General features: G+C 38.2%; 2 protein-coding genes and 2 long non-coding RNA genes across 7 annotated transcripts; 2 read left to right on the forward strand and 2 right to left on the reverse strand.

Moving 5' to 3' along the window:
* On the forward strand, positions 1 to 25,677 carry LOC116611337. Of its 2 annotated transcripts, XR_007311871.1 has the most exons (4): positions 1 to 63; positions 3,045 to 3,135; positions 16,755 to 16,909; positions 24,638 to 25,677. It is a non-coding gene; the product is annotated as an uncharacterized LOC116611337 (long non-coding RNA). The 2 variants fall into 2 exon arrangements; XR_004293471.2 differs by lacking the exon at positions 24,638 to 25,677 and having other exon boundaries at positions 16,755 to 18,117.
* Positions 5,696 to 12,028, reverse strand: LOC5503356 (E3 ubiquitin-protein ligase TRIM33). Of its 3 annotated transcripts, none has more exons than XM_032371706.2 (7): positions 10,577 to 12,028; positions 10,338 to 10,418; positions 10,211 to 10,272; positions 8,634 to 8,771; positions 8,131 to 8,190; positions 6,648 to 6,756; positions 5,696 to 5,883 (listed from the first exon to the last, which is right to left on the reverse strand). In XM_032371706.2, the coding sequence occupies exons 1-4, from the start codon at positions 11,711 to 11,713 to the stop codon at positions 8,741 to 8,743; spliced, it is 1,311 nt and encodes a 436-aa protein (XP_032227597.1). In that variant the 5' UTR covers positions 11,714 to 12,028; the 3' UTR covers positions 5,696 to 5,883; positions 6,648 to 6,756; positions 8,131 to 8,190; positions 8,634 to 8,740. The 3 variants fall into 3 exon arrangements, with proteins under 3 accessions (XP_032227597.1, XP_048584693.1, XP_032227596.1); XM_048728736.1 differs by having other exon boundaries at positions 7,632 to 8,190; XM_032371705.2 differs by lacking the exon at positions 5,696 to 5,883 and having other exon boundaries at positions 6,741 to 7,766.
* Positions 11,519 to 14,623, forward strand: LOC116611338. Its single transcript, XR_004293472.2, has 2 exons — positions 11,519 to 11,648; positions 12,567 to 14,623. It is a non-coding gene; the product is annotated as an uncharacterized LOC116611338 (long non-coding RNA).
* LOC5503357 (TELO2-interacting protein 1 homolog) lies at positions 16,557 to 27,498 on the reverse strand. Its single transcript, XM_048728735.1, has 8 exons — positions 26,166 to 27,498; positions 25,773 to 25,972; positions 24,629 to 24,977; positions 23,261 to 23,922; positions 22,645 to 22,890; positions 17,568 to 17,741; positions 17,166 to 17,474; positions 16,557 to 16,877 (listed from the first exon to the last, which is right to left on the reverse strand). The coding sequence occupies exons 1-8, from the start codon at positions 27,364 to 27,366 to the stop codon at positions 16,686 to 16,688; spliced, it is 3,333 nt and encodes a 1,110-aa protein (XP_048584692.1). The 5' UTR covers positions 27,367 to 27,498; the 3' UTR covers positions 16,557 to 16,685.
* Positions 27,499 to 27,555: the final 57 nt, after the last annotated feature.

Raw genomic sequence — 27,555 nt, forward strand, 5'->3', positions numbered from 1 at the left:
CCTTCAAGGAATGGACATTGTGTTTTGAGGCCAAGGAAATGTACCTGGAGGATCAGAATAAAGGTATCTATTTGTGTCTTGAACTGTGTTTGCTGATCTCTCTCCCTTGTGTGGTATTTTGAGCGTTTTATTGAGAGGGGTGATTATCCCTTAGACTGATGCCTGAGTATCTTCATCTTGTTGTGTTTATTTTGAATTTATGAATTTTTTGGGTTGTGGGTACTTCCCAAAGCCGGTACAGGCCGGTTCAGGGGTCAATGTGTTAAAGTAACTTTATTGAAGACTTCGTGACTTAATTGATATGCATAAATAAACAGTTGAAGTTCAAAGCACATGTTGGATAAACGTTGAGTGGGCTCCCTGTGATTAAAGAATAATATATAGATTTAGGCACTGCCTAAAAGCGGAGCCAGCATGATTTTTTTCAGCATACACTTAAAGGGACACTGCATGCTTAATGCATGTAGAGCTTCATTCCAGCATCTTGAACACCAAATGCTGCAACTCGTTTTTTTTTTTGGCCTTGTTTTCGTATTTTAGAAATTCTCGCTCGAGTACCCGAAAAGCGACCATTTTAATGAATTCCAACGGCGGCGCAGTTGAGCAGCGGTATCCATCGTTTCCATGGTTTCTATTGTGATGTCACTGGTGGGGATAAATTAAATAATAATAATAATAACTTTATTCCAATAAATACCAATACAGGTATATTAGGATAATATACAAAGGGTAGGTTGGCTTATATGCCTATCCTATATTCATAATATTTAATTACATCATCACAAAATTTCAGGACTACCCCCGAAATGGAGTCATCTGTTAAGCTCATAATATACAAAAAAGGTCTTTTGGCCTTAACAGTTTGAAAGAGTTATTGATTGCAAATAGATCATTAAAAAATACTCGACCAATATCATTGACATTCCATTACCTTATTTTTAACCTTATTTTTTTCACATTTTTCACAAATCCTTAATTCATAAGGTAAATTTTTATAGCGGCCTGTTTCAATTGCTAGTTTGCGTGCCAAGACACGCAATCTAGTCATAGATTGTCGGCGTCTAACATTAGCTTCTGACAAAAAATTCCTAGTTTAAAATTTGTCTTGATCTTGCAATAAGTGCGTAGCTTTCCACTATTTTAATTTAACTGTGCCTGGGTTTTCCAAAATGTTGCATAAGTTTTATATAGTACTTTCTTAATATATTTTCCTAGGATATGAATTTGTTGGCCTTCAATATCTATTTCCTGTAGTGTCTTTAAATTGTATTGAGAATTCGGCGGTCGAGCAGGCGCTCTGAACATACCTTTCGCGAAAACACCGACAACATAGGCTTTTGAGTCTCCCAAAATTGAATGCTCTATAATTAGGATGTCTACAATCAAGCAGCTAATATACTGCACTCGTTAAATTCCCAAAAGATAGAGAAAATGTTGAGAATCATAGGCAAAAATCTACCTTTTTACCGAGGTTGGGTTTTGCAATTATTTTTTTGACATAACTGCGAAATTGAGGGTTCATTTTATGCGCGGAGGTAGATTTTTGCAATTATATGTTTTGACATTACTGCAAAATTTTGTGTTCACCCTATATGCGGAGGTTTGGGTTGGCAAAACCCAACCTCGGCATAAGGGTAAACCTTCCATTTCGCAGTTATGTCAAAAACATAATTGCAAAACCCAACCTCGGTATATAGGTAAACCTTCCATTTCGCAGTTATGTCAAAAAACCTAATTGCAAAACCCAACCTCGGTATACACGTAAACCTTCCATTTCGCAGTTATGTCAAAAAACATAATTGCAAAACCCAACCTTGGTATAAGGGTAAACCTTCCATTTCGCAGTTATGTCAAAAAACCTAATTGCAAAACCCAACCTCGGTATACACGTAAACCTTCCATTTCGCAGTTATGTCAAAAAACATAATTGCAAAACCCAACCTTGGTATAAGGGTAAACCTTCCATTTCGCAGTTATGTCAAAAAACATAATTGCAAAACCCAACCTTGGTATAAGGGTAAACCTTCCATTTCGCAGTTATGTCAAAAAACCTAATTGCAAAACCCAACCTCGGTATACACGTAAACCTTCCATTTCGCAGTTATGTCAAAAAACATAATTGCAAAACCCAACCTTGGTATAAGGGTAAACCTTCCATTTCGCAGTTATGTCAAAAAACCTAATTGCAAAACCCAACCTCGGTATACACGTAAACCTTCCATTTCGCAGTTATGTCAAAAAACATAATTGCAAAACCCAACCTTGGTATAAGGGTAAACCTTCCATTTCGCAGTTATGTCAAAAAACCTAATTGCAAAACCCAACCTCGGTATACACGTAAACCTTCCATTTCGCAGTTATGTCAAAAAACATAATTGCAAAACCCAACCTTGGTATAAGGGTAAACCTTCCATTTCGCAGTTATGTCAAAAAACATAATTGCAAAACCCAACCTTGGTATAAGGGTAAACCTTCCATTTCGCAGTTATGTCAAAAAACCTAATTGCAAAACCCAACCTCGGTATACACGTAAACCTTCCATTTCGCAGTTATGTCAAAAAACATAATTGCAAAACCCAACCTTGGTATAAGGGTAAACCTTCCATTTCGCAGTTACGTCAAAAAACCTAATTGCAAAACCCAACCTCGGTATACACGTAAACCTTCCATTTCGCAGTTATGTCAAAAAACATAATTGCAAAACCCAACCTTGGTATAAGGGTAAACCTTCCATTTCGCAGTTATGTCAAAAAACCTAATTGCAAAACCCAACCTCGGTATACACGTAAACCTTCCATTTCGCAGTTATGTCAAAAAACATAATTGCAAAACCCAACCTTGGTATAAGGGTAAACCTTCCATTTCGCAGTTATGTCAAAAAACCTAATTGCAAAACCCAACTTTTTATACTACAGATACCGTTGCATTTTAACACGTTTCTGATAACAAAAGGACCAAATGTTTACTTACTTGCAGTGTCCCTCCCAGTATTGTTTGGCTTTTCCTCAAGTTTTTGAAGATGCCTATTATCTGTTTATTTAAAGACTGAAGTTGTGCATGCGCATCGTTGCTAGCTCACTTAATCCCTCAATGTTATGGTGACTAGAAGAATCCCAATCAAACTTCAACTTCCAGGTAAGTTTTGTTTAATTTAAGCAATTTTTGGAGCATCGACTCTACTAAACTGGTGCGCATGCACCGTAATGTAACACAGGGAACCCACACAAAAAAGACGATCGACTACAAAATTAATTTTCAAGGAGAGGGTTTTATAATTTTCTTTACAATACCATACCATACAATATTCTTTATTTTTGGAGGGTTACATTTTAACCGTGGAGGTTTTATAAGAAATGGCCCTTTTTTTTTCTCGTGTAAGGTTTAAAAAAATGCAAATATTGGAAAAATATATGTATTAACCTTCTCTTCCATGCTTTAGAATGTAACTTATGTAGCTTTGCTAAGGGTGGATGAAAACCACTCTAATATATCAAAAAAATTCTGACAACCAGTACTTTATTTTATTATAAAGTTAAGAACCACATATTAGAAACTAGAATGATCCTATTAGAAGCCTAAAATTATCAAATAGAATCTCTTTTTATAAGCATCTATTTAGCCTACAGTTGTTAATTGTATTAATTTGCTTTATAAAATATGAATTTACTGGCTGATCTTATAGGAGACCTGTTTTTTTTTTTATGAATAACTTATCTACATCAATTACTTGACCATAAGTCATTGTCATCATATCTTCATAAAAAAGGCAAGAGACTAGTTATGAACCTAAATAGCCTAAATGTCCCTAAATGCACATTATACAAGAACCTGTCAGACTAACTTGGGGAAAAAACTAGGTTTTACTTTTTAACTCTGATTAATTATTTAGAACAATTTTTCTATTTGTAAAAAGTACTTTAAATGTGCTTATTTTTGGTGACCTACATTAAATACCAATGCCTAATATGTACATCCTGCTCTGAGTCATGCCACTGAGCCAGCAGCTTGTTTTCAGAAACTCTGGCTTAGATTCACTTGAAAAAGTTTGGAGAAAAGCATCTAAGAGAAAACTGAAAATTTCCTTACAAACGATACAAATATTATACTACAAAAACCTAATTCATAAAACCTAAAACTGTCTTAATAGTCTCAACTAAATTTTTCTAAAATAATACCCATAACAGAAAATGAATATATGACGTTGAAAGAGCTTTCATAGGAGAAGCTGTAGAGGGAAAAACTATAGCTTTCAAGCAAATTGCTCCTCTACAAAAAAGCTGTCTTTCTCTAGAATTCTTATTTGTGACCAATAGAAAAAAAATGATAAAGAATGGACTGCATTGTATACACCTATTTCAATAAAGTTTTATGATAAGAGAATGGAAAATGGAACACAGTTTGGCCAATAATAATGTTTTTTTTTTGTATTAAAAATTTGTTCATTTATTAGTGGCCTTGCTACAAACTTAATTTAGCCTCCAATGAATGTCATTAACAGATACAAGACCTGTTTTCTCTAACCAATGGCGTTTCGCATTCATCATTTTCCATTTTTTATAGCCAACCTTAATTGAAATAGGTGTACACCCTTAAAGGGTGTATCTGCAGATATATTCCTCTAGCTAGCTCATGACTATTTCTTTGTAGCAGATTTTTAGGGCAAATTGAGTTGAAAAATTTGCAACATCCATCAGACCTCCTTTTGTGGTAATGGGAGTAGATTAGCAGCTTCTAAATCACTATCACATGGCAGGCCTGGAAATATATCTACAGCACGCTCTGAATGGCTATGACGTCACTAGCATTTGCAGCTTCGTGAGATATTGAAAATTACCCAGAAGACCCTGAGTCTAGACGGAGCCCATATCGCAGCGCTTGAGCTGGCAATTCATTAAGCATACGATTGGCTTTCTTTATTATGAACTCGCCGTGCGCCAATGCATAAAGCCTCCGATTTGGCTTTTTTTTTATGAACTCGCAGTGCGCAAATACACTGTGCCTACGATTTGGCTTTCTTTATATGAAGTTGCAGTGCGCCGCCCAGGTCAAGTCATTTGCTTAAAAAAAGTGATTGACCTCTTCCAAAACAAAACCGCATGGAAATACAGGCACTGGTAACTGATATTATGAAAATAGTCAATCGCAATAACTTTACATTTTGTTGGATTTAAGCGCATATGAATGTTCTCAGTGGAATTCATGCCTTCTGTTATGATATTAGGTAATACAGATAAAGTGTTTCTGGGAACTATCTCTTCTGTCGTGTCAAATCCTCTAGAAGCGTAGTAGACAGGCAGGGCACCCAGGGTCGCTGGCGGGGCACCCAGTTGCTTAGCCGCAGGTCTCGCAAATCTTGAATCATGAAGCGCACACAAGAGGATGTCTTCTTGGAGTCAATGATTTTGTTGAATTGCCTAAAGTACTGGTCCATGCGTGGCTGAAAAAGAACAGAAGCTGACCTCTTCGAGGAAAGATCTTTTTGAAACAAGGCAAGTAGGTAGGATTTTCACAGGAGGATGATTAATTGATAACAATTTAAACAGGCCATTTTCTCAAAGGTAGCTTGCCCTAGCTCACAATGGTAATTCATTTTCTCTCATCTAAGCGGATTTCCCAGTCGAGTTGGGTGGCTCTAGTTAACTCAACATTCATGTACGCAATTTTTTATTCACCCAAATTTATCCTTATTTTTTTAAATTATCAAAGTTATATTGCGTGCATCACACGAGGTGAAGGTCACAGGCCCTGTACCTTGGCTATGTCATGATCCAAGTCCTTTCCAACGGTGGAGAGGAGTTCACACAAGCACTCCAAGGACTCGTCATCAGTTCTATTTATGAGCTTCCATACACAAGTGTGCATGATGTTCTCTGTTAAGATCTTCTGGATAAAAAAACAAGATTTTTAAAAAAAGCAAAGAAAATATCATTCAGCTGAAAGAGAAAGTGCATGTTAAATTAATCAGATTATGCTTTCCATCCCGATTGCGCTACCGCCAATCTTGGGTTAGCTACCAGCCAATAAGTATATAAGAAATGTTACCATATGATTAAAACATGAACTCAGCCAACTATCTGCCTAGCAAAGAAATGCTGTACGGTGCACAACAAAATAAATTGAATCCTCTTTTTTATGACACCCATGTCAATCAATCAACAGCGATTCTTGCATGGTAGCATGACCTACTGTACCGAACGACACTCGTAAATTGCACGCTCTTATTGGTCAAGGGTCCATGTGTTATTAGAGGACACACGCTTGGCGTCAGCATGCATGCGTGATTCCCAAAACTAGATTGGAAATTTAGAAAAGAACTTAATCGCTGTATGAAACAAGTAGATGTCATTTTTTGTTTATCTCTCCTCTAATAGATGCACAGAATATGTCACAGCGAATTATGAACAACAGTCGACTGCGTCTCGTCGCATACTTTCTTGTTCATGACTATTTGTGACGCCATCTGTTTATCTATTAGGGGACAGACGCAAGCAAAAATGGGATCTTTTTGATAAAGTTTTGGTGATCAGTCGCTTTGTTGGTTTGTCAAATAGAATATAGTCCACACTAAACACTTGACATTCAAGTTTTGAGTAACATCGAGGGCTTAGAAATAAGACATAAAATCTGCAGCATTTAAGATTACAAACCTTGAGTATGAACAGTTCACCAATGAATATAATGTTTCCAAGTGTCCTCCTTCTTTCCCACATCTCATATTCTTCTTGTTCAGCTTTTTTTTATCTTATAGTCTTTCTCCTGTGACAGAAATCAAGTTATATCTGGTTTTAAAGGTTCTACAGTTAAACTCCCTGATAACCCAAAGTTTCCATTGTTTTTCAGTTCCCCTTCAGGACTTTGTGTACATGGATGTTTTTTTTTTCTACTAAACATAGGCTCTAACAATTTTGCTATATATTATTCAGAGTCTTGCATTCAAATGGAGCTATTGAAACAGAGAAGGGGAAATAAATCACAAATGCTTGAAGCTTTACTGTATGTTGTGTGCTTTTCTGAAAATAATTTGAAGCTTGAAGCATTGGCCATTATTCACTTTTAAAATGTTTGGTAATGGTTTGAGATTAGTGATTCAAATGGGTTGCAGGTACAGACCAAGAAAAAAATTATGACTTTTTAAAAAAAAAAAGAGCACTGTCACATCATAACGTGTATGATTGACTTGTTTATCATGATTAAATACCGGAAGAAGATGTAGGCTAACTGGTAGCGTCAAGGATCCTACCCATATGCGCGCACTAACTTCACGGAAAGCGTTCTTGTAACTCTGTAAATTTTCCAGCTGCGGATTCGAGCTGGTCTTAATAATAAAGACCAAGATACCGCCAATGAGTTGTATCGTATTTAAATATATGGACATACTTTACAGCTCATTCTTTAAACACTCTTAACATTTTGACCTGTTAACATAAACAAGTGCAAATTGGTCATCTAGATCCTCAATGGATTGAAGGGTTTAGATTTGTCAGTAGAAGCCAAAGATTAGGCACTCGAATCAGAATCAGTGTTTCTTTATGAGTTCAAGTTTTAGCTCAGCACATTTACTGGATGTGTTTAATGATAATAACCGATTTTGAAGTAAAACACCTAAAGCTTGTTGTTCAAAATCATCTTACCGAAAGGCCTTCATTCACAAGCTGGTCAGTGTTGTTGTGGGTTTTGTGCTCATATGTCTTATCAAACTTCTTCTGGCATTTGTTGAGCAGGATGGTTTTGAAAACCAATTCCTTATTTTCAAAAGAAACTTTTATCTAAAAATAGGGGAAAATACAATTGTTTAATTAACTACCTGTACTGCAATATGCAGGCCTGAAAACTTTTGATATCACTAGAAATACTACAAACAAGCTGTAGAGAAACTATATGATCAAGATCTGTGTAGGAGTGGTTTAGACAAGTTTTAAATCAACACAAGGTAGAAAAGTATGTTGTACAACTCTGTGATAGAAAGTTGTTGAGCTGATGTTTTGAGCGTTATAGCTATCATTGATTAGTTATCATGGACCATACATTTAATAGCATCCTAATGAGACATGGATATTATACGAATGAGGTTGGGGTATGACCCCTTGCACATTACCATTGAGCATATTTATGCAGTCACTTTAAACTTACCGGCAACAAACAATGACATAGATTAGCATAAACAACACAGTATCTTGGCTCCCTGATAGCCTGTAAGCATGAAAGAAATCTTTACCAACTGGTATAAGAGCGGAATTGTAACAGTGGTATCTCAACTCACAAATCTTCAGGTTGTGCTATTTTTAAAAACAGACATAAGAGAAAAATCATCAAACATGCAAGGCACTGTGTGAGAACAGATACAAGATTCTCACACTGGAACCTCAACCAAGTCTGAAATCTCCATGTTGTTCTATTATTTTAGGATGGCCACTTAGGGTGACAATCTATGGATACCCCTTACCCAACTATAAGAATATTGGTCAATTGGAAACTTTATTTTCTCAAATATAGAAATGGCACTTTTGGGTCCATTTGCCGCAGGATTATATCAAAGTTTTCACTGTTATTTGTTTGTATTTTGTTTGCTGTATCTTAACTTCTAGAGGAACATAATAATCTTATCATCATCTTTGTCACTTTATTATATCTACCTTTTCAAAAACAATATCAATAATGCCCTCCAGCTTTTCAGCGGTGTCAATCTCCAGGTTCATAACTTGCTCCACGAGTTTTTTGAAATTCTGAGGGGTAATCTTGTTCAGGATGCCTCTGAATTTACGCATGACTTTCTAAATAACAAAGGCAAAACAATACTTTAATTCAGAAAAATTAAAAAAAGACCTTGTGCTCAGATCCGTCTGGAACGCTTTCCCAGTTGGCTTGGGAGCTACCAAGTCTTTGGATGTTTTTAAAGTTTTGCTTAACACATTGACCCCTCAACCGGCCTGTACCGGCTTTGAGAAGTACCCACAACCCAAAAAATTCATAAATGCAAAATAAACACAACAAGATGAAGATACTCAGGCATCAGTCTAAGGGATAAATGTTCTTGAAGATATGCATTCAACCAAGGTGTTGGCAACTACTCTTAAGCCAAATAATAGCACAGGTTCTTTGACAAATTTCAAATCGAACAAGGAAAGAAAAGCAGAATCACCCCTCTCAATAAAACGCTCAAAATACCACACAAGGGAGAGAGATCCTCCAGGTTTATGTCCATGGCCTCAAAACACAATGTCCACTACTTGAAGGCTTGTAAAACAACTTGGATGCCTTTACGGATTGCAAAGCATTCTGGGAGATCTAGGGAAAAATTCACGAGGGGAGGGCCAGTCAACACTCTTCTCCCAAAACAAATCAATTCCAGGTCATACAGACCCAGAATAGCAGTGTAAACAAAAGACAGCATTTAGGAGAGCTGTGGTGATTTACTAGAATCCAGGCAAAGCCAAACAAGAAAAAATCATCATGAACCCACCTTTGCTTGCAAATATCCATAAGCAAAGCACTCAATTATGCCCCAATAGACTTCATGATGTCCTGAGACACTCTCCTAATATGCTCATAGCTGTATTTTTTATGAAAAATACAATAATAATAATTTTCGAAAAAAGAACCTTTGATTTTTGGTTGAAGATGTGAACCTATAGCAACCAAGTTTGCAAAGAGATCTTTAAAAGATCTTTTTTTAAAACTTTTAATACCCTACATGCTTTAATTAGATCGGGAGAAAGCATTATTTTCACACTAGCTACACTCTATGACATGATTTGCTTTACAAAGGAGGTGTTGATGTTGGCTGGTAGCGCTGGGTAATAGACGTAATTTGACTTTTCAGTTAAATTATATTTTTGTATTGGTTTGTAACCAATAATCATTTATCAAATGTTTATCCTTGGTCTAAACTCTTGTGGTCAGCATATAAATGCTTATTGTATTGATTTCTTATTTCAGGAAGATTAGTATCGTTACCACATGGTCTCACTACTTTCTTCTTTAACAATCAAGTCGAATTATCAACAATTCAGTTATCAAGAGTTAAGTCGAATTATCAACAGGTCGATTTATCAACAAGTCGATTTTTTAAAATTGAAGTCGATATATCAACATTAGCATAGTCATAACCATCATCATCACCACCACCACCGCCCCCACTGCCCCTGCCGGCGCTGCCCCCGCACCCATCGCCTTTATTCACTTGAATAAAAGAGATGAAAGTTGGAACTACCTCTGTTGTTGCTGCTCTTGCCTTCTTAGCTGGACCAATCCATCTATTTCACTACGTTTAAGCTGCAAAGCAAGAACATTGTTAAAAAACCAACACTTACAAATAGGCGATACAGCTGAATACCTACCTCGACAGCAGGCTGAATTGTGCGAATAATTTTCTTGGGTGGCATTTTTCCTTTATTAGCTTTTGAGGGGTTCAGCTCAGGCTACAAGTAGAAAAACATTATTAGTACTTAACAATGAAACTTTGTGCAACAAAACCAAAATACCTTCCTTCAATATAAGCATTGAAGTGCACTCACTGTCACTCTATTAACTGGTGGCATGTAGTTATAAAAGGTTTCTATAAGAAGATCCTACATACCTCTTTGCTTATGCTCCCCCACTGCAGAATCATCACCTTGAGTTGGTCAGATTGGGAATTGTCAGCAAGCTCTAAATATCTGGTTTTCATGCCTGTATACAAAAAGTCTGCATTCATGTGTCCTGTTTTCATTTCTTTCACTCTATCTTCCACCGTCCTTAGAACGCTCAGTTTCTCAACTGAATTCCCTTGCTCGAAGGCATGACCAATAAAAACTTTGGCTCTATCGATACAGGAAAGCTCTTTGCAATGTTTCATGGTCCTGTCATCTAGTGCTTGCCTTGTACAATCTGATACCAACTCAAGATCTTTCAGAAGCGTATTTTTGCGCACTAGCACAGCTTCTATGATCTTGTTTGTAGCTTCTTCAATTTCTTGTTTACAATTCTGTGCTTGGTTTTCTAGTTCTCTCTTCTCGGCTTCAACACCTTCCATGCTATCATGGAGAACTTTACGCATTTCCAAGAATTCATCAATTATATTTCCAACTTTAAAAAGGCATCTTGCTAGGCTACTGTCTGTTAATTCCTCAACTTTGTGTTGTAAGTTCGCATGTTCTGAAATGCAACTCAAACAAAGTGGCTCATTACAGTTTGCACAATATCGAAGCAACAACTTCTCATCTTTATGTTTCGAGCATTTTAAGTTAACGTGCAGGGACTGTAAGATCTTCAGAGGCTTTTCTTCATTGATAATAATAACTTGATGCTCCCGAGTAAGTTTTATTCTCCGATGAGCTTCCACACACATCTGACACAAAAACTCGTTGCAATCCATGCATCTCGCCTCTGCTAGTGCGGAGTTCTCATCGCAATTCGAGCAGATGACAGCATCCTTCGCATCTAAACAACATCTGAGATAATTATTAACATTGCAAGCAAAGAAGTTTGTCTTCAGGTCGCTTGTCTGTGGTATTCTTACAAGTGAGTCACAAAGTCGACAAGGAACAGTCCACGTATCTCCGTGTTTCTGTGCTGTTTTCTGACAGCAAGATCTGCAAATCGAGTCAAGGCAAGGCAAAAGAACGGGACCATTCATCGTTTCCTTGCAAGAGGGGCATGTTATAAACTTGGTAAGGTTTTCCCTCAGCAAAATATTGTCTTCATTGAAGTTCTTGTCTGTGCCGGTTGCCGCCATGTTACTTCCAGGAAAGTGCTTGCGTGCGTGAGTAGCACTAGGAGCGGCTGGTAATGCCTGGTGCACACTAGTGACATAACGACATGCATGCGCACTCTGTTAGTCCCGACATAACGACATAGACACAAAGACATAAAAGAAAAAAAATGTTTTTCTCTTATGTCATTATGTTTATGTCGTTATGTTGGGCTTATGTCAAAATGTCTAACCATTCACACTTGAACGTACGAGTGCGTGCGCCATGTCGTTATATCATTGTGTCATTAGTGTGCACCAGGCATTAGCACCCTAAACTAGGAGTTGTGAATCGAATTCTTGGAATTCTTGGTTTGCATGTGACGTCACGCTTATTAGCATAACCACCCGGCGGCTATGTTGGAAGTCTAAACACATTTCAAACACATTTCGCGGCGCTTAGTGCAAACGCTCGAAAGTTTGATAACAAACTCATCAAAAACAAACAAAAGGGCCGTTTTGTCATACTGTTGTATGGGTAATAACCCATATGTATATCCATTGATGACAAAGGATTTTAGAATGATTAAATAATCGAGAAAAATGTCAGGAATGAGCACAGGTAGCCCAGGCAATGGTTTCGAAGCTTGTTCGTAGCTTAGAATCGGCTGTTATTCTTAGAGGTAAAACGAGTGGATTGAACAGCCGATTCCAAGCTACGAACAAGCTTCGAAACCATTGCCTGGGCTACCTGTGCTCATTCCTGACATTGATCGTTGAGATTGTTTCCCCAATTTTACAATCCCCGTGGTGTCCCCAGGGGTCGACCCCTCGGGCAAGCCGCTGATAGGTGCATTATATTTCACAAAATCTTAGTTGCCTTTTCTTTCTCTTCTAGGATGCTGTTATACATCCAATATTATAGACGAGGAGAAAAATGTGAATATGTCCTATGAGACTAGAGACTATGGCCTTTAGTGAACAACAAATTTGTTTTAGAAAAACACGAACTGTTCATGAGTTGTACCGTAGATACGTTGCAATAACTCAGACTTCTAAAAGCTTCCTTCAAGGTTTATTTCACCCATTGCTTACTCTTGACCAGATTGTATGAAGGTATTATTAGCATCTAAGAGGTGGCAAAAAAATAAGCTATGTAATGCAAGGCAAATGTTTAATCTAAGAGCTTGAATCAATTATTAATTTATTTTAAAATTGTTGAGTTCCATAGCAATTAATATCCAGGAAAATAATCCCCAATTGATGGTATTTTATTTGCTTTTGGTGGTAGAGGACTGTCAGTTGCCATGGTCACTATACCAATTCTAGTTCCGTAATCCTAAGGCTCTCTTGGAATGTGCATTGGTGGATCCAAGGGATGGGAGGGGGGGGGGACATGCCCCACACCCCTTTCATAACATCCTGATGTGTGTGATGCTTACAACACTGTTCTTTTGTTCTTATTGTTTTTATCTGAGGAGATGGCTGGTGCAGAACAAAGATTTTTGCCCGTTATTGCTCTACTAAATACCATTTGTACCTCTTGAGGTCATTTGCACAAACTATTTGTGAATGAATAACATCACAATATTTAGAAAAAAAATTAATGCACTTAATTTTCTGAAGAAACTGATTTTTATCACATCTACATTTGTTTTGCACCTTTTGATCTGGTTTGCACAAACTATTTTGTAATTTAAAGTAGAAAAACAAATGCACTGGGTAGGAAAATGTGATGTAGCTCTCTCTCTGCTCCAATTAATGATTCCTATGTGGTTATGATACATGCCCATAGACTCTCAGCGAAATGGTTATTAAGTACTGCATTTCCCTTACTTTACTTACTTTACAGTGGCATTTGACACATATTTTAGTCCACAGAAGATAAATTGCAGTCCCAACCCCACCCCCCCCCCCCCCCAAAAAAAAAAAAAGAATAAAATAAATAACAAATCAGCTATGTGTGCTTTTGTGGACATCAACTTCAAAATTCCTATATTTAAGAAAAAAGAAGAAAATGCTAAATAGAGTTGCTGTTTGTGATTTGTGGTAGCTAGTTCAATAAATACTGTGAACACACTACACCAAGTTAACTAATCATTGTGCTGGTTATGATTTTAAACTTCGAAATATAAGATTAACAGCAATGATTACAAATTTGTTTACAATTTCCATTTCCCATTCATGATAGATCAATGTTAAGGGATTTTGGTTTTTGATAAGAATAAATAGGTTTAAATTTTCTCATTATAATTATCAGAACCAAAGTATGGCAGGTAGGTACACTATTGTACCTACAACACACTCTTTGATTTTATACATAAAAATGTGTAATCTATACAAATAAAGCAGGGATGTTCTTATTTATGGAGTGTTTTTAACTAAATTGTTATTAAAGATGTTCTTAGTTTTGCTTTTACAAATTGCTATGATGGTTCTTGAAATAATGTAAACAACAGAAAGTGTACTGTAAGCTTATATAAAAACATAAGTAAATAATACCAATGAAGTATTAATAAGAGTTACACAGATGAATCACAATGAAATTATACATCTAAATATCTAAGTAAGCGAAAAGTCTGCAAATGCAGTAAATTATTTCAACTGTCAAAAACTATCCTGTTTACCCATTGATCCAGAAACTTGAAAACAAAGTAAATGAAAACTTAACCAGCCATTTGCATCTACTAAAGCCAAAAGAACAATATCTCAAGTAAGCCTTTATCTTCTGCGTGTCTCGGCGATAAAATAGTCATTTAAACCTACATGCTTTTCCAAAGATGTTTACAAACGATCTCGATCGCCCAACAGGAATGTCCAGTTGCACGTAGTTCACAGGAAAACAAAGGAAACGGTATCTTGCAAATCCGAAACTTTGGTACATATGGGTGAGGAACATAAAATGCCTATTTCCTTTATGGCTCTGTCATCACTTGGACCCATTTTCTCCTGATAATAGACGAAAAAAGATACACATCGCTACGGTTGGCAAAAAAATCTTATTATATTTGATAAGGGGTCCAAGCACCAGGTGGTCAATGGACCTAGAATCCATTTCCCCAAGAGATCCACAATATTTCAAGAGCCTGAAACTGTTTGAGTGACAGCAACATCTTTCCATCAAGAACTTTTTTGAAAGATTTTACTAGGGCCATTACTATAATGATGTCCATTACTATAATGATGGCAAGTCTTATTACAAGCCAGTATGACAGATATATGCATGCTTTCATACACTCCTGGCCTTTTTTTTTTTGCAATGATTTTAAATCTTATTATGATTTCCGGACAGCCAAGAGGTCAATCAAAAGAAACTCAAATTTGAACAAATTAAGATATCGTAAGTATGTAATCAGCAAGCTGAAGTATCTGAGCTTCTCTAATAGTGAGAAAATAAAGAGGGAGTTACTGTACTTCTTTGATGTTGTTTCTAGACATTTCTATAACTATTAAGTATATTATACGAGCTGGAGTGATTTGGGGGATTTGAATCAAACGCGGTATCACAGCCATTTTTTCGCTCGTCGCTATTTTCTTTCTTCTTGACTTAACTTCGCCGCTCAGAAAAAACAAAACAGTCAAGTTATTCAGGGATTTAGCTTTCTGTGAGTATATTTGCCAATCTTGCTTACATAAGTTAGACTTGTTTTCTTTTTCCGAGTTATTTTTCATGATCTCTTTTCATTCCTACCGAGTTGGCAAAACAACAACACGCAACCCACGGGAGAGTAGGACAAAATAAAAGGAGCAAATACTCACGCGCAGTGGTGGGGTGGTGGTTACTAAAAATAGCCAGATTCGGAATCGACATGGCGCGCGGGTAATACCAAAGTGTCCCTTTCTTATCTTATGCTCTCTTGATAATACAGATGATTGCCCCTACTAATGAGCCCCTGTGAGATGTTAAAATTACTTAAACAGGGGCGTAGCCATTCTAGCAGACAAAAACAAAGGGGTAGCCCTTCTAGCAGCCAAAAACATAGTAAGGCCTAGTTTAAACGCCATAATTTTCATGTGCCGTTCTAAATGCAAATGAACGTAGAACAATCGAATTGGTTCATTTGCATTATTTGGAACGGTACATGAAAGAACGGCGTTTAAACTAGGCCTTAATGTATGAGACATTATCTAAAATACAAGAGAAAATGCCTTGAAAGGGACTTTTAGGCGCTCTCCTGTTAAAAACCCTGGCTACAGAATGGCTTAGTATAGCACACTCTGTGACCACTTGGGACGCCTTTTTAGGCACAGGCAACCCAGTCTAATGTTGATTGCGATGATTTGTTGTACATGTCACAGATTTTCGTGTAGAAAGAGAAATGGTTCCTACAACAATTCCTGTAACAGGTGCGATTTAAGGAACTGTCGAGACTATGAAACGCATTTCCTGTCTGCGTGAGGGGTGGGACACGGTGTGGATTATGTTGGCATAATAAATGGAGTGGTGAGCGTAAAACTCTATAAGCATATGGTATTAAATCTCTGCTATAAAAGGTTAAGTGACGCAATATGTGTAAACGCTTTCACGCTGTCTCTTATCTTTCTCTCTTCCTTCTTCGCGCGGCCATACTCTTCGCTCTCTTCTACTTTCTTCCCACACAGTAAGTGGAATAAAGGATGGGGCAAAGGATTGGTCAAAAAGTTGCTCACTATAAAATCTGTACCATAATAGGGGTGTGGGGCTTGTTCCCTCGGGAAGATTTTGGAAAATTTGGAAGCACTGACACGCTCCTGCTAATCGTATTTTTAGCATCTACGTTCTTCTGTGAAGTCTCGCCCCTCCATTTCCTGACTCCACAATTGCTTATTGTTGTAATCACATTTTCTTTTGGCAGTCAAGGGGGGGGGGGGGGGGGGGGTGACTTAGAAATAATAGTCAAACTCAAACTAACATTGCAGAATATATTCAGATATTAGCTCTTCCTAGCGGATAAAAGAAGCTCTTCCATTGAGTCTTCATTGACGAACTGTCTCCTATCTAGCTCTTTCGGATAAAAGTCCCTCCTCTATCGATTTCTTATTGATAGAACTCCTTCAATAAACGAGTCACATTTTCTGATAGATCTTTGTTTTCTGTGGTTCCCAGGCTTACACGAACAAACATGTTCTGTGGTGGATTGGGCTCCACGGGGCAGTATAGTTGGTTGAGAGTGAGCCACACGGCATCTGGATCAAGGGTTATGAACGCCTCAAAAGCCGCCATACAAGCCTGCAGCGAAACAATAAGAGTATTTCAGTTGGGTTGAGTATTTTTAGGTATTATCTACATTCATGTGTCGTTCGACCAGTTAGAGAAAACGAATAAGGACGGGCCATTTTCCATTTCTTTAGGGATTTCTTAAATCTCTGGAGATTGGGAAGAAGAGTGAGAGTTTATGAGAGAGAATTCCATATTTTTGGTCCTTATTATAAGCATAGTTAATAGAGAGGATGTTAGTACGGCAGTTGTGTGGTGCGAGTGATAGTTGTCGATGCTGCTGCTGCTACGATTACACACCTTCTGTAAAACTAGAGGTTGTCTATCACTCAGGTACAGAGTGCACGTATTACACACGCGATCTAGTTCGGTCTCGCCGACCTCCACTTGCGAACAGAGCCGGCGCAAGCCATGCAGCGCTGCTAGTTGTAACTTTAAGGCCTTGGTGTGCAGGTACGCTGCGCCAGACACCTTTGCACTCACTGCAGCTTGACGCTCAAGATACTGCAACAGCCAGGGAAGGACGTCTTTCTCCACTCGTCTGCGCATAAAGTCTCCCGAGCATTCCGCCATGCCACACACCACTTCGATTGCCTTGACAACTACGACCTGTGAGAAAAAAAAAAGTGTAGAGATAACCACACGAGAGTGACTTGCTAAGGGCCGGCATGTTGTTTTATGTATGTTACACGAATTGCGTACCTCTTCCTGGTGTTTGAGGCGCCTGACCAACGGCGGCCACAGTTTGTGAATCAAGGGTAGAAGGTGGTTCTCGTGATGGCGGATGACACGAACTGACTCGTCTATGGTGTCCAGGACAAGAAGACAGACCACAAGAGACCTACTGCTTACGATATGCACGCACTTGTCCAACACCTGGGCACAGAAAGTGCAAAGGGAGAGGGCAAGTTGCCCTATGTTAGGTATAGGTAACGTTTACAGGTGCCCTTCACCTTCTACAGTAGGATGGACTGAATTTATTTAGTTATTCAATTGAATTGGGTTCACTTCTAATATGTACAACACATTAACAATTATTTGTTTTGGTGGTACTATTCGTCATATTTTGTCAAGTCAGGTCTTCAAGGAAGTGCACTTTGTACACAAAACATTTGACTGTTAAAACTTGAATCAAGTGCGCACACATGTGCCTTGTAAACCTTCCCTTTTGTAATTGTAATGTTATGTAATGATGTTGCAATCTGACGTAATGTGATATTGAGCTGACATTAAATGAGTTGAGTTGGCATAACATAAGTTGAGTTGGCAAACATTGAGGCAGGGGTTTCATTAGGCCCAGGCAGCTGGCGGAAGCGCCAGCTATTTTTCACTGAACGCCAGCTACTTTTTCTTAAAAAGTCAACTTAAGTTTTATTTGAACTAAAAAGATAAAATAAATTCTACCCCCTACTTATCAATCTCCACCGCCTACTCTGAAAGTTAATGAAAGCCCTGATTGAGGTGCTGTGACATAATGTTGGATTTCAATGATATGTTGTGATGTATGATGTAACATTTGCTAAGATAGGTGATTTGGGTATATATTGAGGTGATGTTATGTTGTATTTTAATGATATGGTATGATAACATTAGCTAACATAAGTGATATGAAATGAGTGGCATACATGTACACTGTGATATGGTATGATAACATTAGCTAACATAAGTGATATGAGATGTGGCATACATGTACACTGTGATATGGTATGATAACATTAGCTAACATAAGTGATATGAGATGAGTGGCATACATGTGCACTGTGGTATGGTATGATAACATTAGCTAACATAAGTGATATGAGATATGGCATACATGTACACTGTGATATGGTATGATAACATTAGCTAACATAAGTGATATGAAATGAGTGGCATACATGTACACTGTGATATGGTATGATAACATGAGCTAACATAAGTGATATGAGATGAGTGGCATACATGTACACTGTGATATGGTATGATAACATTAGCTAACATAAGTGATATGAGATGAGTGGCATACATGTACACTGTGATATGGTATGATAACATTAGCTAACATAAGTGATATGAGATGAGTGGCATACATGTGCACTGTGGTATGGTATGATAACATTAGCTAACATAAGTGATATGAGATGAGTGGCATACATGTACACTGTGATATGGTATGATAACATTAGCTAACATAAGTGATATGAGATGAGTGGCATACATGTGCACTGTGGTATGGTATGATAACCTTAGCTAACATAAGTGATATGAGATGAGTGGCATACATGTACACTGTGATATGGTATGATAACATTAGCTAACATAAGTGATATGAGATGAGTGGCATACATGTACACTGTGATATGGTATGATAACATGAGCTAACATAAGTGATATAAGATGTGGCATACATGTACACTGTGATATGGTATGATAACATTAGCTAACATAAGTGATATGAGATGAGTGGCATACATGTACACTGTGATATGGTATGATAACATTAGCTAACATAAGTGATATGAGATGAGTGGCATACATGTACACTGTGATATGGTATGATAACATTAGCTAACATAAGTGATATGAGATGAGTGGCATACATGTGCACTGTGGTATGGTATGATAACATTAGCTAACATAAGTGATATGAGATGAGTGGCATACATGTACACTGTGATATGTTATGATAACATTAGCTAACATAAGTGATATGAGGTGAGTGGCATACATGTACACTGTGATATGGTATGATAACATTAGCTAACATAAGTGATATGAGGTGAGTGGCATACATGTACACTGTGATATGGTATGATAACATTAGCTAACATAAGTGATATGAGATGAGTGGCATACATGTACACTGTGATATGGTATGATAACATTAGCTAACATAAGTGATATAAGATGTGGCATACATGTACACTGTGATATGGTATGATAACATGAGCTAACATAAGTGATATGAGATGAGTGGCATACATGTGCACTGTGGTATGGTATGATAACATGAGCTAACATAAGTGATATGAGATGAGTGGCATACATGTACACTGTGATATGGTATGATAACATGAGCTAACATAAGTGATATGAGATAAGTGGCATACATGTACACTGTGATATGGTATGATAACATTAGCTAACATAAGTGATATGAGATGAGTGGCATACATGTACACTGTGATATGGTATGATAACATTAGCTAACATAAGTGATATGAGATGAGTGGCATACATGTACACTGTGATATGGTATGATAACATTAGCTAACATAAGTGATATGAGATGAGTGGCATACATGTACACTGTGATATGGTATGATAACATGAGCTAACATAAGTGATATGAGATGAGTGGCATACATGTACACTGTGATATGGTATGATAACATTAGCTAACATAAGTGATATGAGATGAGTGGCATACATGTACACTGTGATATGGTATGATAACATTAGCTAACATAAGTGATATGAGATGAGTGGCATACATGTACACTGTGATATGGTATGATAACATGAGCTAACATAAGTGATATGAGATGAGTGGCATACATGTACACTGTGATATGGTATGATAACATGAGCTAACATAAGTGATATGAGATGAGTGGCATACATGTACACTGTGATATGGTATGATAACATGAGCTAACATAAGTGATATGAGATGAGTGGCATACATGTACACTGTGATATGGTATGATAACATGAGCTAACATAAGTGATATGAGATGAGTGGCATACATGTACACTGTGATATGGTATGATAACATGAGCTAACATAAGTGATATGAGATGAGTGGCATACATGTACACTGTGATATGGTATGATAACATTAGCTAACATAAGTGATATGAGATGAGTGGCATACATGTACACTGTGATATGGTATGATAACATTAGCTAACATAAGTGATATGAGATGAGTGGCATACATGTACACTGTGATATGGTATGATAACATGAGCTAACATAAGTGATATGAGATGAGTGGCATACATGTACACTGTGATATGGTATGATAACATTAGCTAACATAAGTGATATGAGATGAGTGGCATACATGTACACTGTGATATGGTATGATAACATTAGCTAACATAAGTGATATGAGATGTGGCATACATGTACACTGTGATATGGTATGATAACATTAGCTAACATAAGTGATATGAGATGAGTGGCATACATGTACACTGTGATATGGTATGATAACATTAGCTAACATAAGTGATATGAGATGTGGCATACATGTACACTGTGGTATGGTATGATAACATTAGCTAACATAAGTGATATGAGATGAGTGGCATACATGTACACTGTGATATGGTATGATAACATGAGCTAACATAAGTGATATGAGATGTGGCATACATGTACACTGTGATATGGTATGATAACATGAGCTAACATAAGTGATATGAGATGAGTGGCATACATGTACACTGTGATATGGTATGATAACATTAGCTAACATAAGTAATATGAGGTGAGTGGCATACATGTACACTGTGGTATGGTATGATAACATTAGCTAACATAAGTGATATGAGATGAGTGGCATACATGTACACTGTGATATGGTATGATAACATGAGCTAACATAAGTGATATGAGATGAGTGGCATACATGTACACTGTGATATGGTATGATAACATGAGCTAACATAAGTGATATGAGATGAGTGGCATACATGTACACTGTGATATGGTATGATAACATGAGCTAACATAAGTGATATGAGATGAGTGGCATACATGTACACTGTGATATGGTATGATAACATGAGCTAACATAAGTGATATGAGATGAGTGGCATACATGTACACTGTGATATGGTATGATAACATTAGCTAACATAAGTGATATGAGATGAGTGGCATACATGTACACTGTGATATGGTATGATAACATGAGCTAACATAAGTGATATGAGGTGAGTGGCATACATGTACACCGTATTATGGTGATCTAAATAAATTAGGTAATTTAAAGCTGCTATGATATGACGTGATGTAAGCTGCTATGATATGCCGTGATGTAAAGCTGCTATAGATATGCCGTGATGTCTGCTGCTATGATATGCCATGATGTAAGCTGCTATGGATATGATGTGATGTCAGCTGCTATGGATATGACGTGATGTCAGCTGCTATGATATGATGTGATGTCAGCTGCTATGGATATGACGTGATGTAAGCTGCTATGGATATGCCATGATGTCAGCTGCTATGGATATGATGTGATGTCAGCTGCTATGGATATGCCGTGATGTCAGCTGCTATGATGTGCCATGTTGTCAGCTGCTATGATATGCCGTGATGTCAGCTGCTATGATATGCCGTTATGTCAGCTGCTATGATATGCCGTTATGTCAGCTGCTATGATATGCCGTGATGTCAGCTGCTATGATATGCCGTGATGTCAGCTGCTATGATATGCGTGATGTCAGCTGCTATGATATGCTGTGATGTAAGCTGCTATGGATATACCTTGATGTCAGCTGCTATGGATATGACGTGATGTCAGCTGCTATGGATATGACGTGATGTCAAATGCTTTGGATATGACGTGATGTCAGCTGCTATGGATATGACGTGATGTCAGCTGCTATGGATATGACGTGATGTCAGCTGCTATGATATGCTGTGATGTCAGCTGCTATGATATGTCGTGATGTCAGCTGTTTTGATAAGCTGTGATGTCAGCTGCTATGGATATAACGTGATGTACGCTGCTATGATATGCCGTGATGTCAGCTGCTTGTGATATTTTGCTGGTAGGCCCACCTTTTTGACATAGTGGACATGAAGTGGGGGCTTATCCTCTTGGTCTGAGGTGATGTCATCTGGTTCCTTGGCATCATTGTTTGGATGCTCATCTGTCACCTCTGTCACCTCCCCCATGGCAACTTGCCGTTTTCTCTTGTACTCCTTCACGAAATTTAGCAAGGAGTCTGCATAAGAGCCGTTGGCAGCATTTGCATGTGACATGATCGAGTGGCCAGATTTCCACTTAGAAGCAGTGTCTGATGGCTAATAGGGCAACAAAATAAGCATTATTGTGGTATAGGATTGACATAATGAGATAAAACATTGACAAGACAGAAAGACTGATAAGCAGATTAGGCCATCCAAGCCAAATAAACCCCTAAGGGAGGGGGGGGCACACTTATTTCAAATAGCAGAATGGAGCTCTATATGAGCTTAGTACTTTGTTCGATAATAGAAAAGAGTAACTTGTGGGTGCTAACAGCCATGCTTTTGATAATTTTTACATTATAGAGGTGCTTATTTCAAGGGAACACTTATTCAATATTAAGGGGAATGAGGGGTGCTAATTGAAAGCGGGATGCTTAAACAAGCACTTTAAGTTCTGTATGTGCAGTATTTTCTGTTAAGTCACCTTGTTTTTGGGAAAATCATCAGGAAACCACCTGCTGAGTGCGCAGACTAGAGCATGAAGCACTTTGACCAGAGAGAGCATGAACTCATCGGGATAGACGTCCATGACTGCAAATGTGTCACTCAAAGTATCGTCAATAATTGACAAGATGTCAGAGTTGCTGTACTCAATCATAACCTGCAGTACGCGTGGTGCACGTCCATTTATGAAGATGTACTTGAAATCAAGTGAGATTGAGTTTACAAGGTAGTCTGCATTGCAAGCGATCAATGCTTCTAGACTTCTGCTGCCAATGCTCTGGCATATAAGAATCAGAGTGCCATACGCAGCCCTACTGATTGTTGCATTGTCACTACCAAGTTTCTCCAAGATCAAGTACAGCACATCTATGAGGAACTCTTGGAACTGTTTTCCAAGTATACGCGCAAAAGTCCCTAAGCCTTCCAGGATGAGGCACTCTAGCAGGATGTTGCTATTCAGCTCTTCAAAGCTAAGGCCAGTAGTTCTGAGGTCTGTGTGAGATATTGGCTGATGCATGCTGCCTCGCTCTGTGTTGGTTCTGTTTGCATTGAATGCGGCATTGGAGATGGCCAAGTTCCAATGTTTCTCTGAAGTGTATTCTGAGAGGAGCAACTCAACAGCTGTATATGGTATAGGGGAACCTACAACAAGTTAAACAACACTAAAACATCTTGGAATTATTCATTTCAGTGGAAGGGTGCTGCCTTGAGAGCAGAACTTGTGATTCTTGTATACTAATTGGGTAATTTTCTAGGCCCATAGCCAGGATCCTGAGTGGGGGAGAGGTGGGTGTGCTAACTCATTAGCTAGCAGTGGGACAATTTTCATTAATTTGAGTGCACCTCCTTGTATAGCGAGGTATTTCTTCCAAGCCCGATGGCTACAGGTCAGCTATTTGTAAACTTTGCATCATTCATGAAGCATTATTTCTCACACATTAAAATGGAAAGTGCTTACTCATAGACATGAAAATGTAAAGAAGAAGCGTTACTGAGAGATTTTGAATTCTAAAAAGGTTTTATATTGCTACATAGGAGGTACTGCTTTGTTGCAGATGTTGAAAAATATTGTCAGTTCCCTGCTAACAGAGGCTTTCCCTAGTGTTTCTTGGTTGTGCTTATTTGTGGTTTTGTCTACTCGTGTTGTCTTGGTCGTTTTTTTACAAATGAAGAGCACGAAAACCATGAAACGCGAATCCGCATGTGTAATAAACAAATAAAAAGAAAAGCTCTGCTAGCAGGGTATATTGTCAGCACAATGTCTATGTTGAAAAATGATATTTTGTTCAATATTGTATGCCCAATTTTGTTGTTTCTAATGATATGTCTTAAGCATTTTGTTATTTACCTTCTCTAGCTTGACTGTCTAATGTTCCTAAAAGAATGTCATTGAGGACTAAGACACATTGCTTCCGATGGATCTTGGATTCTTGGAACAATTCCAGGAAATGGTCTACTAGCAGAGGCACATCACCATGGCAACCCAGAAGTCTACAGCAAGATGTGACCATCGACTTGATCCTGTTATCAGCAAAATGCTTGAAGTAGTACTTTGGGAACTGAGTTGTCATGACGTTGTCAACAGGAATTGAGAAAGGGTCCTGTCCTTGTGTGTCGGAAGGCAGCACAGCTGACTTGTGCATTAACAAAGTCTTCTCTTCCACAATATGCACATTTGAGACCTCAAATTCCAATACCTAGTTTGGCACACAGAATAGAGAGCGGTTTGGTATACGAGCGGTTTGGTATACGAGCGGTTTGGTATACGAGCGGTTTAGTATACGAGCGGTTTGGTATACAAGCGGTTTGGTATACGAGCGGTTTGGTATACGAGCGGTTTGGTATACGAGCGGTTTGGTATACGAGCGGTTTGGTATACAAGCGGTTTGGTATAAGAGCGGTTTGGTATACGAGCGGTTTGGTATACGAGCGGTTTGGTATACGAGCGGTTTGGTATACGAGCGGTTTGGTATACGAGCGGTTTGGTATACAAGTGGTTTGGTATACGAGCGGTTTGGTATAAAAGCGGTTTGGTATACGAGCGGTTTAGTATACGAGCGGTTTGGTATACGAGCGGTTTGGTATACGAGCGGTTTGGTATACGAGTGGTTTGGTATACGAGCGGTTTGGCATAAGAGCGGTTGGGTATACGAACGGTTTGGTATACCAGCGGTTTGGTATACCAGCGGTTTGGTATACCAGCTGCATGGAAGCATTATACAGTATAAAGAGCTGAAGATTTTTGAAATTATTATGGGTGGCAGGTTAAAGATGGTACAAAAATACTCTAAAAAATTGTAAAGATAAAGTAGTGAAATGTCAGACAGAGAAGCCACTTTGTACATTAGTTGTAAACCTTTTCTTGCTTACATACAAAGAAAACAATCATTTTAGTGCCATTGTTCAAATTTTTTTTTCAGCCACATGTTACAAGTCACAGATGTTACCAATTTTGAGCCATGGTATTGGTGGTGAGGGAGTAAGCCACTGACCTGTAGAAATGCATGAGAGAGTCTCTGCAAGTGAGAGCTTGACATGAGGAGTGTTTTCAGCCGTCCATGGAGGAGATTCAGATAACCATAAACCAAATTCAAAGTCCTCAGCTTTTTGGTGTCATCTGCTGTTCTGAGAAGTCTTGGCAAAGAGGACAGAAGTGAATGGAGGTTTTCTTCCAATAGCGCACCAAATGACCCTGAACAATAAATGATTGCAGCATGCACCTCATTAAAAGAACAAAAAAAAAAGAGCAACTGGGCTTCTCTTATGAGTATCATAAGCATTGTTGACCACTTTTTTCTCAACAGACAGCATAATATGAAACAGCAGTGTCTACATGACTGCCCGTCTATCTGTTCTTATCAGCTTCTATCCAATGTATCACTTACCTCCTGATAACACACAGGTTGAGATCTCCTTCAAGTGTGATTTACTTTCACCTGCAACTTGAGGGAAGCTATCTACACCTAGTCCTACAAGAACCTCTACGAGTTGTGGTACTGACTTTTGAAGGGTTTGATGGGAGTTCATCAGAAGGCAGTGACAAAAGTTTGCTAATGCTAATAATACTTTCCAATTAGAATTACTTAATGCTGCAGCACAAAGCTTGCCAAGAAGCAAATCAAGCTTTTCAGCAGTGGAGTTAAACCAGTCTTTAGTTGTATTAACTCTTAGTTGCTGTAATTTATCATGCCCATTCATTGTGATCTCACTTTCGTCTTTTACTTTCTTGACAGTATCTTGACTTCTTGAACAAAGTTTTGCAATTGCAAAGTTGACATTATCATCTTTCCATTCATCTGTTACAGAATTTCTATCATTTAAAACCAAAACTATAATATTCTGAAAACAGTTAATCGCCGATATGAAAACAGCATGGCCTTGTTGTGGGTCTCCCGATATTATCCTGCAGATAGTCATAGCTATTCCAGGGAGAAATGAAGCAAAAGCTTTGGCTGCCTCTTCTCTCACATACACCTCTACCTCATCTTTTGAATCCCCCAATTCATCACCTCCAGATTTACTATTGGACTTTTCTACTTTGCAAAATGAAAGCTTCTGAAGGCAATGAATAGCTTCGATTTTCAAATTCCGTGCCTTCTCATGCTCCGACACATCCAGTAATAAAGACACACCATGGCCTAATGCAGGCAAGAAACGTGTGCTGTAAATCAGTCCCTTTATAACTGTGGCTGTGTTATCTAAAAGTGCAGAGAGACAAGTTATTATACTAAGCTTCATCTCCTCAGAAATGTTTGCTGATTTCCCAGGACTTTCCCTTAAACTAAGCATGACGGTCAATAGGGTGTAGACATCTTCAAAGATGGCAAATTTGCAGATGTAAATCTTGCTTATCAAAGTTTGCATGCAGCGCACTACATCGTGCTTAAGATCATCCGATACTCCTTGACGCTGCAGTGTTAGTTTGAGAGGGAAGAGCACGTACTCGGACAGTTTGGTCAACAGTTCGCCATGTTGCTCTTTTAGCAACTTCTCTAACGTTTGCACGTTGCTTCTCGTTGGCCCTTTTGACACCTCGGAGCAAATTGGCCTAAGCATCTGAAATATCTGACTTGGGTCGTCTGCCATGGCTGACTGAGGCTGCGCTTTTGTTAGGATGTGTGTTTAAACATCGTGTGGCCTGCTTCTGCTATGTAAGACAAAAAAAAAAAGGATTTCCTTGACTTTGGCGGACATATTGGAAGGGATTCGATACGGAACCTGGTGCTAACTAGCACAGGAATCCCACACTACATGCCTCAAAACATAACTAATCAC

Source organism: Nematostella vectensis, chromosome 6, assembly GCF_932526225.1.
Source record: "Nematostella vectensis chromosome 6, jaNemVect1.1, whole genome shotgun sequence".
Lineage (NCBI taxonomy): Eukaryota > Metazoa > Cnidaria > Anthozoa > Actiniaria > Edwardsiidae > Nematostella > Nematostella vectensis.